Source organism: Chiloscyllium punctatum, chromosome 44, assembly GCF_047496795.1.
Source record: "Chiloscyllium punctatum isolate Juve2018m chromosome 44, sChiPun1.3, whole genome shotgun sequence".
Classification (NCBI taxonomy): Eukaryota; Metazoa; Chordata; class Chondrichthyes; order Orectolobiformes; family Hemiscylliidae; genus Chiloscyllium; species Chiloscyllium punctatum.
Genome location: NC_092782.1, coordinates 60,539,034 through 60,554,128, shown reverse-complemented (window position 1 = coordinate 60,554,128; position 15,095 = coordinate 60,539,034). Strand labels below are relative to the sequence as shown.

General features: G+C 39.1%; 1 protein-coding gene across 2 annotated transcripts in view; it reads right to left on the bottom strand.

Moving 5' to 3' along the window:
* The window catches only part of mcm10 (minichromosome maintenance 10 replication initiation factor), a 54,638-nt gene extending 39,543 nt beyond the window's left edge, over nucleotides 1-15,095 (bottom strand). For both annotated transcript variants that reach the window (XR_011955326.1, XM_072563041.1), the window contains exons 1-7: nucleotides 15,032-15,095; nucleotides 14,496-14,546; nucleotides 13,847-14,161; nucleotides 10,940-11,065; nucleotides 10,046-10,186; nucleotides 6,797-6,986; nucleotides 2,872-3,031 (exon numbers count right to left, since the gene is read on the bottom strand). Coding sequence is in view for 1 of the 2 variants with exons in the window: in XM_072563041.1 (XP_072419142.1) it covers nucleotides 2,872-3,031; nucleotides 6,797-6,986; nucleotides 10,046-10,186; nucleotides 10,940-11,065; nucleotides 13,847-14,161; nucleotides 14,496-14,502 (939 nt within the window). In the remaining variant the exon portion in view is untranslated. The remainder of the gene's footprint in view (nucleotides 1-2,871; nucleotides 3,032-6,796; nucleotides 6,987-10,045; nucleotides 10,187-10,939; nucleotides 11,066-13,846; nucleotides 14,162-14,495; nucleotides 14,547-15,031) is intronic.

The following is a 15,095-nucleotide window of genomic DNA, read 5'->3' as shown; positions in this document are numbered from 1 at the left end:
ACAGTTTAATCTTAGTACCAACTAGAAATCTTCAATGGATAAGTCAGATAAGTTACAGTTGTAGAAAACAGAAAATTAAGATTTTTTCTTCTCAGGATGTCATTGCACTAACATTACCTTTGTCAGGCTGTTCATTTTGTGAATTTAGTGAACCTCACCAACCTTTGCTCTAGCTGTTTGTTTGCAGAAAAGCTGTTCATCTTCCAGTTTGAGGCAAAGTTATTGACTTATAACATTAATTCTGTGTCTCCACAGATGCTGTCTGACCTAGTCATTTGTTCCTATGTGTTTTTTATTTGTCAACTTTCCGAGTGAACAGCTACAAGCAATTGGGATAAAATACATCAAGCCCTGTCCAAACAACTGCATATCCAGCAAGAGTCATTAAACCGTGATTAAAAGTGATATCTCTAGCTGAGTATTCCTAAATGTAAGGGAGTAAATCAAATAAAGTGCTCAACAAGCAGTTCTTAACAACATCAGTTAACTGCTAATTATAACATTTTAGATTGGGAATCTCCTGCAACAAATGAATTAGGTGCAAGTGAAGGCCACTTGCACCCCCTCCCCCCCCCCCCCCAAGTTTTCCCTGCCACTCAATAAGATCACGTTCGATCAGATTCTTGCTTAAACCCAATTGCTTTTCATCTCTTTGCTAATTAAGAATCTATCACAGTCATAAAAATACTCGGACTCTGCTTCCACTCCCTTTTGAAGAGTAGTTCCAATGGCACAGAACTCTGAAAAAAATTATTTTAATCTCTGTCTCAAATGGGCAACTCCGTATTTTCAGACGGTGACCACCTAGTTCTAGAATCTCAAGGATAACCAGTTTCTCCACACCTACTCAGGAGCTTATTCTTCCAAGTTTTAAATACACAAGCAGAGCCTATCCAACCTTTTCTCGAAGGCAACTTGCTCTTTACAGATATCAGTCTAGCAAATCTTTTCCAAGCTGCTTACAACTTGTTTACATTTTCCCAAAAAGAGATCCACACTGAACACTACTCCAGATGTGGTTTTACCAATGCCCTATATTACGGACACATAACATCCCTTCTTTATTTTCTAATTACCTTTTGTAATACATGCAGTAGGAGACTCAGATCCTTCTGCATCTGAGTGGTGTACAGTCTCACCATTTTGATAATGTTCCTTTTTATTCTTAAATAGGAATATATTCACAGGAATACGCTACTTAACCCCTTGAGCTTGTTCCAGCATTCAATGAGATCATGGCTGATCTTGTTTCAGATCTAACACTAACAACTAATCTAGCAAACAGTCATTTGTGGAAGAGAATTCCAAATCTCTCCCACCCTTTGTGCGTAGAATTCCTTCCTAGCATCTCTCCTCAATGCTCTGGCTATAATTCTTAAACAATGTCCCCTAGTTCTAGAATCCCCAACCAATGGAAATAGATTGTCTTTTCTGTTAGTAACCTGAAGGCTTTGATCAGAACGCCCATTAACCTTCTAAATTCGAGAGAAAACAGGCCTGATTTATATAATCTCTCCTCAAAGCTCTGACTCAAAAGAGTGGCACGGTGGCTCAGTGGTTAGCACTGCTGCCTCACAGCGCCAGGGATCTGAGTTCAATTCCAGCCTCGGGCTACTGTCTGTGTGGAGTTGGCACATTCTCTCAGTGTCTGCATTGGTTTCCCCTGGGTGCTCCAGTTTCCCCCCACAATCCAAAGATGTGCAAGTTAGGTGAAATGGCTATGCTAAATTGCACATAGTGTTCAGGAATAAATAGGTTAGGTGCATTAGTTAGGGATAAATGTAGAGCAATAGGGTAGGGGAATGGATCTGGGTGGGTTACTCTTTGGAGGGTCAGTGCAGACATGTTGGGCCAAATGGCCTGTTTCCACACTGTAGGGATTTCATGATTAACCCCTAAAGCGAAGATATCATTCTTGTAAACCTATGTTATACTCCTTTGAAAGGACAATAAATACTTCCTAAGGTGTGGTGCTCAGATTTGCTTGCAGTACTCCAAGTAGGTTCAACCGGGATTTTGTAAGGCTGCAGCATAACTTCTGTGTTCTTGTATTCCAGTCCTTCAGATATAAAGGCCAGCATTCTATTTATCTTCTTGATTTTTTTTGCCCTTGTTCCTAGCATTTTAAAAGGTCTATCCACCTGAACCCCCAAGTCATTTTGGATATCCATTGTATTTAATTTCATACCATCTAGAAATCAATTCTTTTTTTTGGTCCAAATTGATAACCTCACATTTACTAATGTTGAACTCCATCTGCCAGTTTTGCTCCCTCACCTAGTCTATCAACATTTCTGCAATTTTATGCTATCACCTACAACCGCCTAATATTGTGTGGTCAGCAATTTTGGATAGATAACTTTTGATACCATTATCTAGTCTGTCTAAAATGGCAATTTCACAGATTTGAATGTCACTGAACACAGACATCTTGAAAGTCTGTCAATTTGCCAGATTTTTGTCCATTCGCTTAACTATCTAAATCCCGTTGTAGCCTCACGTCCTCTTCGCAATTTACTTTCTTTGTTTCGTCAGCAAACTTAGCAACCACAGCTTTAATTATTTCATATTGAACATTCATACAAATTGTAAAAGTTGAGGCCTCAGCACTGATTCCTGTGACACACCAATCATTACATTTTTCCAACCAGAAAGTGACCCATTTATGATATACTATGTTCTCAATTAACTATCAATCTTTTATCTGCCACTAAGTTACCCCATACTTTATCTTCCTCAATAACCTTCATAATTAAGAATTGAGCAGAAGGATTATGCTTAATGAAATCAATCCATAGTTGTAACATGGAAGCAAATCACAAAGTTAGACATATCTTCAAATACTGAGCCATTTGCAGATATCATACATACATTGTTAGAGCTCTGTGATGTAATCTTCTTAATGATAACTGCAAAGGTAACCCAGTCTGTGTCCTCCAGCTTTTCAAGTTTCGAACGCAATTGGGAGACCCGGATCAGGTTTCGGCCATGCATCTTTCTCTCCATCTCTGTTGATGAAACAATGGGGTTCCTGGTGAAAGAAGTAACATTACAACTTAATTTCACTGTTCGTGTTCAATTTACTGGAGTAAGTATATTAGTGAAAGTCACAGTGACAGAGACCAATTTGAATGTCACAGAACACAGACATCTTGAAAGTCAGCAACAACCTTGAATTGTAACCAATGCCCTGAAGGTTGCTTTAGTGATCCAGCAAACTAGGTGCCAAACTAATTTGTTGAATGAGATGCGTATTAGAATATTCCAAGGTTAGACAGCATAAATGCAAGTTCACTCTTCTTGTGGATAGTGCTCCATCTAGTGAAAATGTGAAAGGCTGGAAAAAAATATCTAAACCAACAACAGAATTTTAACATAAATTTTGAGAAAAGGAAGTAAATAAAACTGAAAATCCCTGGGAATCGCTCAAAATAAAATATGCTGACTGAGTAGCTTCATGTTCAAGCAGATTTTGTTTCAGACGCTCAGTGATTACTAACCTTTTAGTTCCACAATTTCTGTTCAAACTGACAACCTTCCCAGTTTTCTACCAAACTTTCACCGGGCAAAGCTTTGTACCAATTACAAATTACTAGTGCAAAGGAGGCCATTTGGTCCATTGGGTTGCACTGGCTCTCTAAATGAACACTACGACTCTTTGGTGCTTGCCAACCTATTCCCAGGAACAATGAACATTGTTCCTCTTCAAATAATAATTTAATGCCTTTCTGAATGCATTGATTGAAGCTGCCTCCATCACAATTCCAGGCAGAGCACTCCAACCTGAACCACATGCTGGGTGAAAAAGTTATCTCACACATCACATTTGCTTCTTTTGTAAACTATATTAAATTTGTGCCATCTCATTCTTGATCCTTTCACGAGTGGGAACAGTCTCTCCCTGCCAGCTCTGTCCTCATGATTTTGCATCAGTCAAATCTGCTTTTAGTCTTCTGCTCTTCAAGGAAAACTGTCACAATTTCAGCAATCTATTACTATAACTGATGGTTCTCATCCCTGGAACCATTCCCATAAAACTTTGCACTTTCTAATGTATTCACAGCCCCCTTCCTCCAGTGTGCTGCTCAGATCTGTGCACAATACTCCAGTTTAAGTCTAACTCTTATCTTATTCCTCGTTCATGGAATGATAGCACTGCTACCTAGTCCAGCACTTATCATCCACCCTCAAGAGATTAAGAGTCAACCACACTGCTATGGATCTGAAATATAGGCAGGCCAGGCCAGACCAGGTAAGGATGGTAGATCTCCTCCCTTAAACCAGATGGGTTTTTTTTAAACAACAATCGGCAATGGTTACATTGTTGCCATTCAGCTAGTTTATTATTAGATATTTTCAGTGAATTCAAACATCTGCTCTGCTGGGATTTCTCCAGAACTCTTATAATCAACGCTACTAAAGTCTTGGATGCTATATGTTTTATTAACTGTTCTTGCCAGCTATCCTACAACCTTGAATGACTTTTGTACATATACATTCATGTCTCTCTGTTCCTGCACACCTTTCAGAGTTGTATCTTTTACTTTGTACTTTCTAAGTTCTTTCTACCAAAATGTATCATTTCACAACTCTTCACATTGAACTTCACCTGTCATCCAACTTCCACACTAACAACTTGCCAATGGTCTTTTGAAATCATATACTGTATTGCTCAAAGTTTACAATATTTCTCAGTTCTGTACTGTCAACAAACTTTGAAATTACCCCAGTACATCAATTTTCCATGGCTGACATTACAAAGCTGTTTAAAATTAAAATCCATTCCATTTAATTCATATTGTGTATATTTTAATGCTCAAGTTATTGCTTGACTGTGCATGCAAACTGAATATTTGGGTTCTTTCAACATCAGATTACAGCAGAGAAGTTCCACAATACTGGTAAAATTGGATATCTGCTTTTGAGAGTAATACTTTTTGCATATGGATCTCCTTTAAAAGAAAATGGTTTGTTTCTCAGAGATCTGTTAATATACTCTGCCCTTAAATATGATAGCATGTTCTGTTAGCTGACTGACATTCATGCCACTCTCTTTATGGTTCACAAAAAGGAATGCAGTCATCCACACTCAAACAATGAGATGCTACCAACAGGAATTTAACTCATTAAGTCCGCAGGGTAATCTATCACAGCATGTAGAAATGTCTGAGCAAATCTCTCTAAATTAGTAAGTGCAGTCATCAACTGAAAGACCAAAATGTGGATTTTTAATATTTAGAGACATTCAGGAGTAAACATCAATTACCCTCTACAATTAAACATTGAAAGAAAGAATTGTTTTCATTTGCAAGCAAATATTTGCATTTTCAACATCGTATTGCACTTTACCTTTAAAAGGCACACAAACATAACAAAAATATTGGGAAATGTGTAAACAATTCAAGTTGAGGATGTAACTCTGAAGATGGATGAGGGAGATCCAGTAAATGTAGTGTACCTGGACTTTCAGAAAGCTTTTGATAAAGTCCCATACAGGAGGTTAGTGAGTAAAATTAGGGCGCATGGTATTGGGGGCAAAGTACTGGATTGGATTGAAAATTGGTTGGCTGATAGGAAACAAAGGGTAGTGATAAACGGCTCCATTTCGGAATGGCAGGCAGTGACCAGTGGGGTACCGCAGGGATCCATGCTGGGACCGCAGCTTTTTACAATATATGTTAATGATATAGAAGATGGTATCAGCAATAACATTAGCAAATTTGCTGATGATACAAAGCTGAGTGGCAGGGTGAAATGTGATGAGGATGTTAGGAGATTACAGGGTGACCTGGACAAGTTAGGTGAGTGGGCAGATGCATGGCAGATGCAGTTTAATGTGGATAAATGTATGGTTATCCACTTTGGTGGCAAGAACAGGAAGGCAGATTACTACCTCAATGGAATCAATTTAGGTAAAGGGGCAGTACAGAGAGGTCTGGGTGTTCTTGTACACCAGTCAATGAAGGCAAGCATGCAGGTACAGCAGGTAGTGAAGAAGGCTAATAGCATGCTGGTCTTCATAACAAGAGGAATTGAGTATAGAAGCAAAGAGGTGCTTCTGCAGCTGTACAGGGCCCTGGTGAGACTACACCTGGAGTACTGTGTGCCGTTCTGGTCTCCAGATTTGAGGAAAGATGTTCTGGCTATTGAGGGAGTGCAGCATAGGTTCACGAGGTCAATTCCTGGAATGGCGGGATTACTTTACACTGAAAGACTGAAGCGACTGGGCTTGTATATCCTTGAGTTTAGAAGACTGAGAGGGGATCTGACTGAGACATGTAAGATTATGAAAGGATTGGACACTCTGGAGGCAGGAAACATGTTTCCGCTGATGGGTGAGTGCCGAACCAGAGGACACAGCTTAAAAATAAGGGGTAGGCCATTTAGGACAGAGAAACTTCTTCACCCAGAGAGTGGTGGCTGTGTGGAATGCTCTGCCCCAGAGGGCAGTGGACGCCCAGTCTCTGGATTCATTTAAGAAAGAGTTGGATAGAGCTCTCAAAGATAGTGGAATCAAGGGTTATGGAGATAAGGCAGGAAGAGGATACTGATTAGGAATGATCAGCCATGATCATATTGAATGGCGATGCAGGCTTGAAGGGCTGAATGGCCTACTCCTGCACCTATTGTCTAAGTTTATTTGTTATACTATTTGGCTACCTCAAAAGACACAGAGGGCACAGTCAAATATAACTAGAGAAGAAAGTAGAGTAATTTTTCAGCAAAAAACCCATGTAAAAAAGTAATATTTAGCATTCTAGAAAAAAACCACATTATTCAGAAACAATTACTGTACCTCAGCCTCAAGCCAGAGAATTTATCCACAGCTATGTCTGAATTTGTGGACTTTGAGGTTCCTGGCTTTTCGTAATCTCCTGCTGCAGGAAATTCCTGATGCATGGTATTGGATTTGTTGCTGGTTTTCAGAGGCTGAAGTACCTGCCTACTTCCAGGCTGTGTTTGGATCGGATCTCTTATCTTTGTGACTGGGAGAAGAATATCATTAAATGCAACCTCCTGCTATTAAAATCATAAATCAATAAACACAACATATATTACTTTTGAAGTGTGTGGTTGAGATTCAAAGGCAACCACTCCTTCCACTGACAGAGATGGTTCAGCATCCCATCCAAATTAGGATTTCTTGTTGTAGAGGTTCCTCTTCTCCAGTGTATGCATCACTCTCACTGTCTTATCAGAACTTTTCCACCCTTAAAAAGCTCTCTGTCCACCTTCAACAAAGGAGTATCTTCCTCCTTCTCTCCTACTTTGTTTCCCGCAGATGCTTACTCTTTTCTATTTCTTTCTCCATCCTCAAGGGGATCTCTCTCCCCCTCCACAAAATAGATGCATATTTTATGATCTCCATTCCGAAAGCTGCAGCATATATTAAACATAGGCTCAGAATTTCTTAATGAGAGGCCCATCAAAGGAGTAAAGTTTTTTAACTATGTTATCTGGTTATCTATAAGAACTATATTATCAGTTAAATTAAGTGTTTAATTCTTAAAGTGCATAATCCCAAGTATTAAAATCAAATTGCATGACCATCTACTTAGCATGTGATTCGTTAGATGCAGAGCCAGGCAGTAAACATTAAATACTATAATGAATATTGCTTCAAAATGTTGTATTACGTACGTTAAAAATTGAACATGTATGTGCACTACAGTACTAAACATTATATACAGCATTAGAGAGATACAGCACAGAGACTTGTCCACGCCAAGCATCCCAAGTCTGACCGAGTCCCATTTGCCAGCATTTAGCCTATATCCCTTTAAACCTTTCCTATTCATGTACCCATCCAGATGCCTTTTAAATGTTGTAATTGTACCTGCCTCCACAACTTCCTCTGGCAACTCATTGCATACATGCACTACCCCCTTCTTACTTTAAACTTAAGCCCTCTAATTTTGGATTCTCCAAGCCTAGGACAACGATGTTTGCTATTCATCCGATCCAAACCCCTCATTATTATATTCATCAGTATGATACTAAATCATATCCAAATAGAGAAATGCTGACCCTGTTTAGACTACTTACTAAATGTGATTTGGTAAATAGTACAAATGAAAAACTACATAACATATACAGCACTTCACCAGAATACTAACACAATGACATAATATTCATACAACAATGTCCATTATGTCCTGTAACATATAACAGATACCTATTTTAGAATCATTTAATTTAATTTTAACATTGCAATATATTTTATTAAATTAAGAAATAGGAGTATAAGAAACAGATTATCTGGAGAATAATTGACATCTTGCAGTTTAACATTGATGCCCAAATTGATTCAGTTGTCAGACGTTTTCTTCAAAGATTTCCATTTGGTGGTTAACACACAAAGCACACCTGTAACTGCTGTCCCTGTTTGTCATCGTCTAATAGTTACATAGATAAGAATCAGAGACAGCAATCCACAGGAGGTGGATACACTGAGTTGCAGTTCAAGTTTCAAAAGAAAATTATCTGTCAAGACTTCAATGGAAAGCTGATGAAATGTATAAGGAAATATTAACTTCACAAAGATAACTGAAAAACGTCATTGCTTTACAGATATTTAAAATACATCCAAGTGGTCCAATGTGACAATTTTTTTTTAAACAATAGAGTAAAATCTATCACTATTTCACCTATATATCAAATTTGAAATAGCTAAATTAGCAACTACCTAGCATCCTATAAAAAAAACGATACAACTTGCATCGTTCAAAGGTAATTATTCATATAACACAAGTAGGTGCAGGCATCTTCAGACAATTCGTTTGTATAGCTCCAGGGGTAACAACCTGCAACAAGGTGAAAAAGCAGGGCCTCCATGAATTACTGTAGCAGGTCCCAGGATTGAAACTGTGCTGTTGGCATCATTTAATACCACACCCTAATCATCTAATCAACAGACACCCTGTCCTTGAGAGGAAAATAAAATCCAAAATACTTCATTTTTTAAGGCTTCTGAGCAAAGCAACTGCCAAGACAACTCTTCAGCATTTTTACTTTAATGCTATCCTGCCTCAGTTTGGGTTGTAAAGTATATAATACATGCTCCATTAAGAATGAAGAAAATATCAAATTGATAACTTTAGTCTGGTCAGCAATGGACTTTGTTCAAACATATGCAGGCTTCTGCTGCTGAGTGCGTTAAAAGAGGCAGTTTACAGAATAAAATGCTGGGTCTATTCAGTTTAGAAGTGCACACATTTAGGGCTGATTTGATAAAGAGTTAAATAAATGAACTGGAAGGTCTTGTTGTGCAATGGGTAATTTGCCTGCCTCAGAACCAGAAGCTGAGTTTCAATCCCACCCTAGAACTTGATGGCCAAGAACCATGCATACATAACACAGACAAACAGGTCAAGCATCATCCTGCAAATCTTTCTAACACGAGGCAAGTGGCAAAAGTTGGAGAGATTCCTGGTCAGCAATGTAATGGAAATACATTTGGAGTCTCCACCCTCATTATCCATTGTTACAAGATGCATGTTGTACTCAGGCTAACACACTACACTACTGCAAATGAATTCAAGTGTTGCTATTGCACAATCTCAATTTAATATACTGGGAATTACATTACTATCTTGGACATAGATATAAAATGTATCCAAGGAGTAGAGGCTACACATTAGATTGTTCTTCCCTTCTCAGTGATTAATGAGCCTTGGAAGTGTATTATCAGCCTGTGCTATTATTCAGCGAACCCGTTCACAAAAAGTAAAAGAGAAAGAGATGGATCAACTTTACAATAAGTAAGTGTAGTACCACAATCTATATATAATCTATAATCTTCTTCACTAGTTAACCTATCAAAGAGGGTTGGACAGGCTTTTCCAGATTCTGCATCTCAAACAGGTCTTGGGTTTTTGGCAAATGCAAGGCAAATGTAGTTAGAGGTTTTCTAACCACATTGCCTCCCACATGACAGCAACATGAGGCAGGCTTAATGGACCAGATAGTGTTTTGATGCTTGCAATTTTTGCACATTTGTATATAAATATAATTTCAATAAACAAGAAAGCGGTGGATCAATTACCTGCTGTTGGATTTGTAGGTTCTTGGGCCGTGCGAGACTTAGTTTTCAACAAGCCATTTTTAGGATTGGGAGTGGGCATACACAGAGCTTCCTGAAAAGATGTGCTTTCTTTTATACTCTGAGCAGTACATGCACCTTTACCTGTTGAAATGATAACAGTTAAAATAAAACAATTTTAAAATGAGTAAATAAAAGTCTATGATTGGAACAGTGAAAAAAAGTAACGGGAATAGAGCCACTGGACAAGGATTCCTCGGCAGGATAACTTCACAGTCAATTTAATGCACAAGTGCATCCTCTACATATGTGCGGTATCAGGATCCACTATATTGGTATGGTCAGCACATTCAGTGATAAGCCCTGCTGTTACATGAATTGGTTCCGATTTGGATTAAAATTCTATCTAAATTATGAGGTCAAAGTCTGATTTCTGAAAAACGTCGATTTTCCTGCAACCTCCAAGTCACAGTGTAAATTAATCATGAATTTTATAACAACTTGTGTGAGTTGAAACTTCTAAATGCCTAACAGAACAAATTGGCCACGCAAAAATGGAATTAAACCAGAGCAGTAAGTTTTGCTAACGGGCTTATGCTCCCACATGAAGGTTGCAGTGTTCCAATCATGAATCTATCCAACTTATAATTTAAAGTATAGCAAAACGTCTCTAAATAGACAAATTTCAAGTCATATCTGGAAAGATGCCAGAGGAAAGTTAAACTGCATCTATGGGCTGTATACCAATTTCCACAAACAGTAGTTTGGCAGCTGCTGATGGAATAAAGTAACATGAGGTATCTAGAAACTGAAACCCTTTTGCACCGTTTCACTCAGTCAGGTTTCCTTTACAGGGACCACTCAATAAGCTCCTCAGCATGCCATCTTACACAATACCTGGTATTTTCAGCTTGTTTTCAGGTGAGGGTTTTGCAGATCGAACGACAGACTTTGGACCACCTGCGACCTTTGCAAATTCCCTCTGTAACTTTTCCATCTGTTCCTTCATCTGTTCCAGTTCAGCTTTGTTTAATAAAAAGGATACTTAAGGAGGCATCTCAAATAACATAAATATAAATTTTATTTGATTTTGCAAAGAGTTTAGTATTTATGAATTCATCTTCTGTCTGTTCAATGCAAAGCAATCTCCATAAAACAGAAAACTTTCCCATGACTGCTTCTCATCAGTGATGGAAAATAAATGCAACTTCATGAGTTTTACTCAAGATGCATATATATGTTGAACACTTTGTTGCAATTATGCAAGAAAAAGTGTATTTGTTCCTGCTATTCATTGTTTTATAGCAGATACTACAGGATTTACTTGTCTTGCATATCAATATTCAGAATAATCATTGTATAAACAGGAATATCACAAGGTGCTTCATTTTGAAACAAAGAAATTCGTATTCCAATTATTTAAAACAGCAAAATATTGCTAGATTTCATGTGGCAGATAAACAAAAATATTTAGTGTATCGTAGAGTCATAGAGATGTACAGCATAGAAACAGACACTTCGGTCCAACCCATTCATGCCAACGAGATATCCCAACCCAATCTAGTCTCACCTGCCAGCAACCAGCCCATATTCCTCCAAACCCTTCCTATTCATATACCCATCCAAATGCCTCTTAAATGTTGCAATTGCACCAGCCTCCACCACTTCCTCTGGCAGCTCATTCCATACACGTGCCACCCTCTGTGTGAAAAAGCTGCCCCGTAGGTTTCTTTTATATCTTTCCCCTCTCACCCTAAACCTATGCCCTCTAGTTCTGGACTCTCCCACCCCAGGGAAAAGACCATTTATGTGAATGCTCCTCATAATTTTGTAAACCTCTATAAGGTCACCCCTCAGCCTCTGACGCTCCAGGGAAAACAGCCCCAGCATGTTCAGCCTCTCCCCATAGCTCAAATCCTCCAACCCTGGCAACATCCTTCCAAGTTTCACAACATCTTTCTGATTGGAAGGAGGCCAGAATTGCACGCAATATTCCAACAGTGGCCTAACCAATGTCCTGTACAACCTCAACATGACCTCCCAGCTCTTGTACTCAATACTCTGACCAATAAAGGAAAGCATACCAAACGCCTTCTTCACTGTCCTATCTACCTGCAACTCCACTTTCAAGAAGCTATGAACCTGCACTCCAAGGTCTCTTTGTTCAGCAACACTCCCTAGGAGCTTACCATTAAGTGTATAAGTCCTGCTAAGATTTGCTTTCCCAAAATGCAGAACCTCGCATTTATCTGAATTAAACTCCATCTGCCACCTCTCAGCCCATCGGATCAAGATCCTGTTGTAATCGGAGGTAACCCTCTTCGCTGTCCACTACACCTCCAATTTTTGTGTCATCTGCAAACTTACCAACTGTACCTCTTATGCTCGCATCCAAATCATTTACATAAATGACAAAAAGTAGAGGACACAGCACCAATCCTTGTGGCACTCTAATGGTCACAGGCCTCCAGTCTGAAAAACAACCCTCCACCACCATCTTCTATCTTTGAGCCAGTTCTGTATCCATGTGGCTAGTTCTCCCTGTATTCCATGAGATCTAACCTTGCTAACCAATTTCCCATGGGGAACCTTGTCGAACACCTTAGTGAAGTACATATAGATCACATCTACCGCTCTGCCCTAATCAATCTTCTTTGTTACTTCTTCAAAAAACTCAATCAAGTTTGTGAGACAGGATTTCCCACGCGCAAAGCCGTGTTGACTATCCCTAATTAGTCCTTGCCTTTCCAAATACACGTACATCCTGTCCCTCAGGATTCCCTCCAACAACTTGTCCACCACTGACGTCAGGCTCACTGGTCCATTGTCCCCTGGCTTGTCCTTACCACCCTTCTTTCCACTGTGGCACCACGTTAGCCAACCTCCAGTCTTCCAGCACCTCACCTGTGACTATCAATGATACAAATATCTCAGCAAGAGGCCCAATCACTTCTCTAGCTTCCCACAGAGTTCTAGGGTTCCTGGGGATTTATCCACCCTTAACTGTTTCAAGACATCCAGCACTTCCTCCTCTGTAATATGGACATTTTGCAAGATGTCACCATCTATCTCCCTACAGTCTATATCTTCCATATCGTTTTCCACAGTAAATACTGATGCAAAATACTTGTTTAGTATCTCCCCCAGTTTCTGTGGCTGCTGATTTTTGAGGGGGCCTATTCTCTCTCTAGTTACCCTTTTGTCCTCGATGTATTTGTAAAAACTCTTTGGATTCTCCTTAATTCTATTTGCCAAAGCTATCTCATGTCCCCTTTTTACCCTCCTGATTTCCCTCTTAAGTATACTCCTACTTCCTTAACATCATCAAAACAGATTTCCATCCCTAAAAGGACATTAGTGAACCAGATGGGATTTTATAACAATTGATAAAAGTTTCTTGGTCACTAGTAGTTTTTAATACAGAATTTTACTCATTGAACTTAAACTCCACCACCAGTTATGGTGGGGTTTGAACCGTTGTCCCCAGTGTATTAGTCTGAGCCACTGGAGTACTTTCCCAGTGACATACCACAGTCTTTCCCTGTATGGGGGAAAATTATTTGTTTATCAATGTATCTTGTTGCCAACAGAGAAAAAAAGTCACAGCTTATTGTACTGGACTTGCTCGATTTTCAGCTCATGCAACACTAGTTGAATTATCAAATAGACCACAGGCCCCCGATTTTCCTATCCTGTTGTTCTTTTCAAATGTCCTTCCTTAGCAGCAGTAATCCAATCTTGTCTTTTTTTTGGATAGGCTGCAGTTAGAAAAACAAATATAGTAGTGTATTAATTGCAAAATACCTTCCAATTCAACTTTTGATTTTTCTTTCTTTTGATGAGAAATGAGGCATGGTTGGTCAGTTCTCTCTAATGCAATTGCTTCACTCTCCTCCTCTTCTTCCTCCATCATGTCTTCCACATCTCCAAAGAGAGCACTGATTTCCATAGCCTGACCATTGTCCTCATCATCTCCATCAAACAGCTCATCCCATTCATCAGCATTATCAAGCGATCTCTGCTCTACACTCTGTTCATCCTGAGAACATCCTGCAATTGTCGTTATTTCTTCCTCATTCTCATCCAGAAGAGATGCCAGTAGAGCCAGATCTTCAGTACCTGTCACCAAGATACATACAAATCAAGAGTTGCAGCTTGGGTTCTAGTTTCAAAACCAATCCAGCCTTAAGTATAACACAAAGAACCGTGGATGCTGGAAACCGGAAAGAAAAACAGAAATTGCCAGATAAACTCTGAAGAAGGATCACTGGACATTAAATGTTATCTCTGCTTTCTCTCACCACTGCTACCAGACCTGCAGTTTCTCCAACCATTTCTGTTTTTGCTGCAGCTTAACATATATTTTTCTAGCAAAACTTTGGAAATGCAATTTGTTTTCAAAAAGCACAGAATCATTTCAATGTTAGAATGCTATCAATTCGAATGCTCTTACCTTCCATATTATGACAATATTATGGCCGTGACTTCAGAAAATGCTGTCACACTGAAAATTGAAAACAAGCAACAAGAATGAAAACAACTTACTCTGAATAAGTCATAAACACAATCCCAGACTATTTTGTGGATTAACTAACAAACAAACTACTGGATTTCTACTCTGCGCAATGATTTGAAGGTGTCTTGGTCCTGGATAGGAATAGGCTGCAGATTCACCAGGAATCAAGGCTCAGTTACACAGTGACTCTGTTCTAGTGCTGGGTCCATAAAGTGGAGAGTGATTTGGGACACAGAAGGTCCATGTCAGTCTCTCCCCCTTGTCCCGGTGTCTGATTGTGTATAAAAGGTGTTAACTCTTTAATAATTACCTCACTCTCTCACCCCAGTCCCGATGTATAAAAAAAATCTCTGTAATAATTACCTCAGCGTCTCTCCCCCAATATATTATATATACATATTAACTCTATAATAATTACCTCAGCGTCTCTCCCCCAATATATTATATATACATATTAACTCTATAATAATTACCTCAGGGTGTCTCCGCCAGTTTTCGCTCGCTTCACTTTGGCGCCAAAACATTCAACAACGTCAC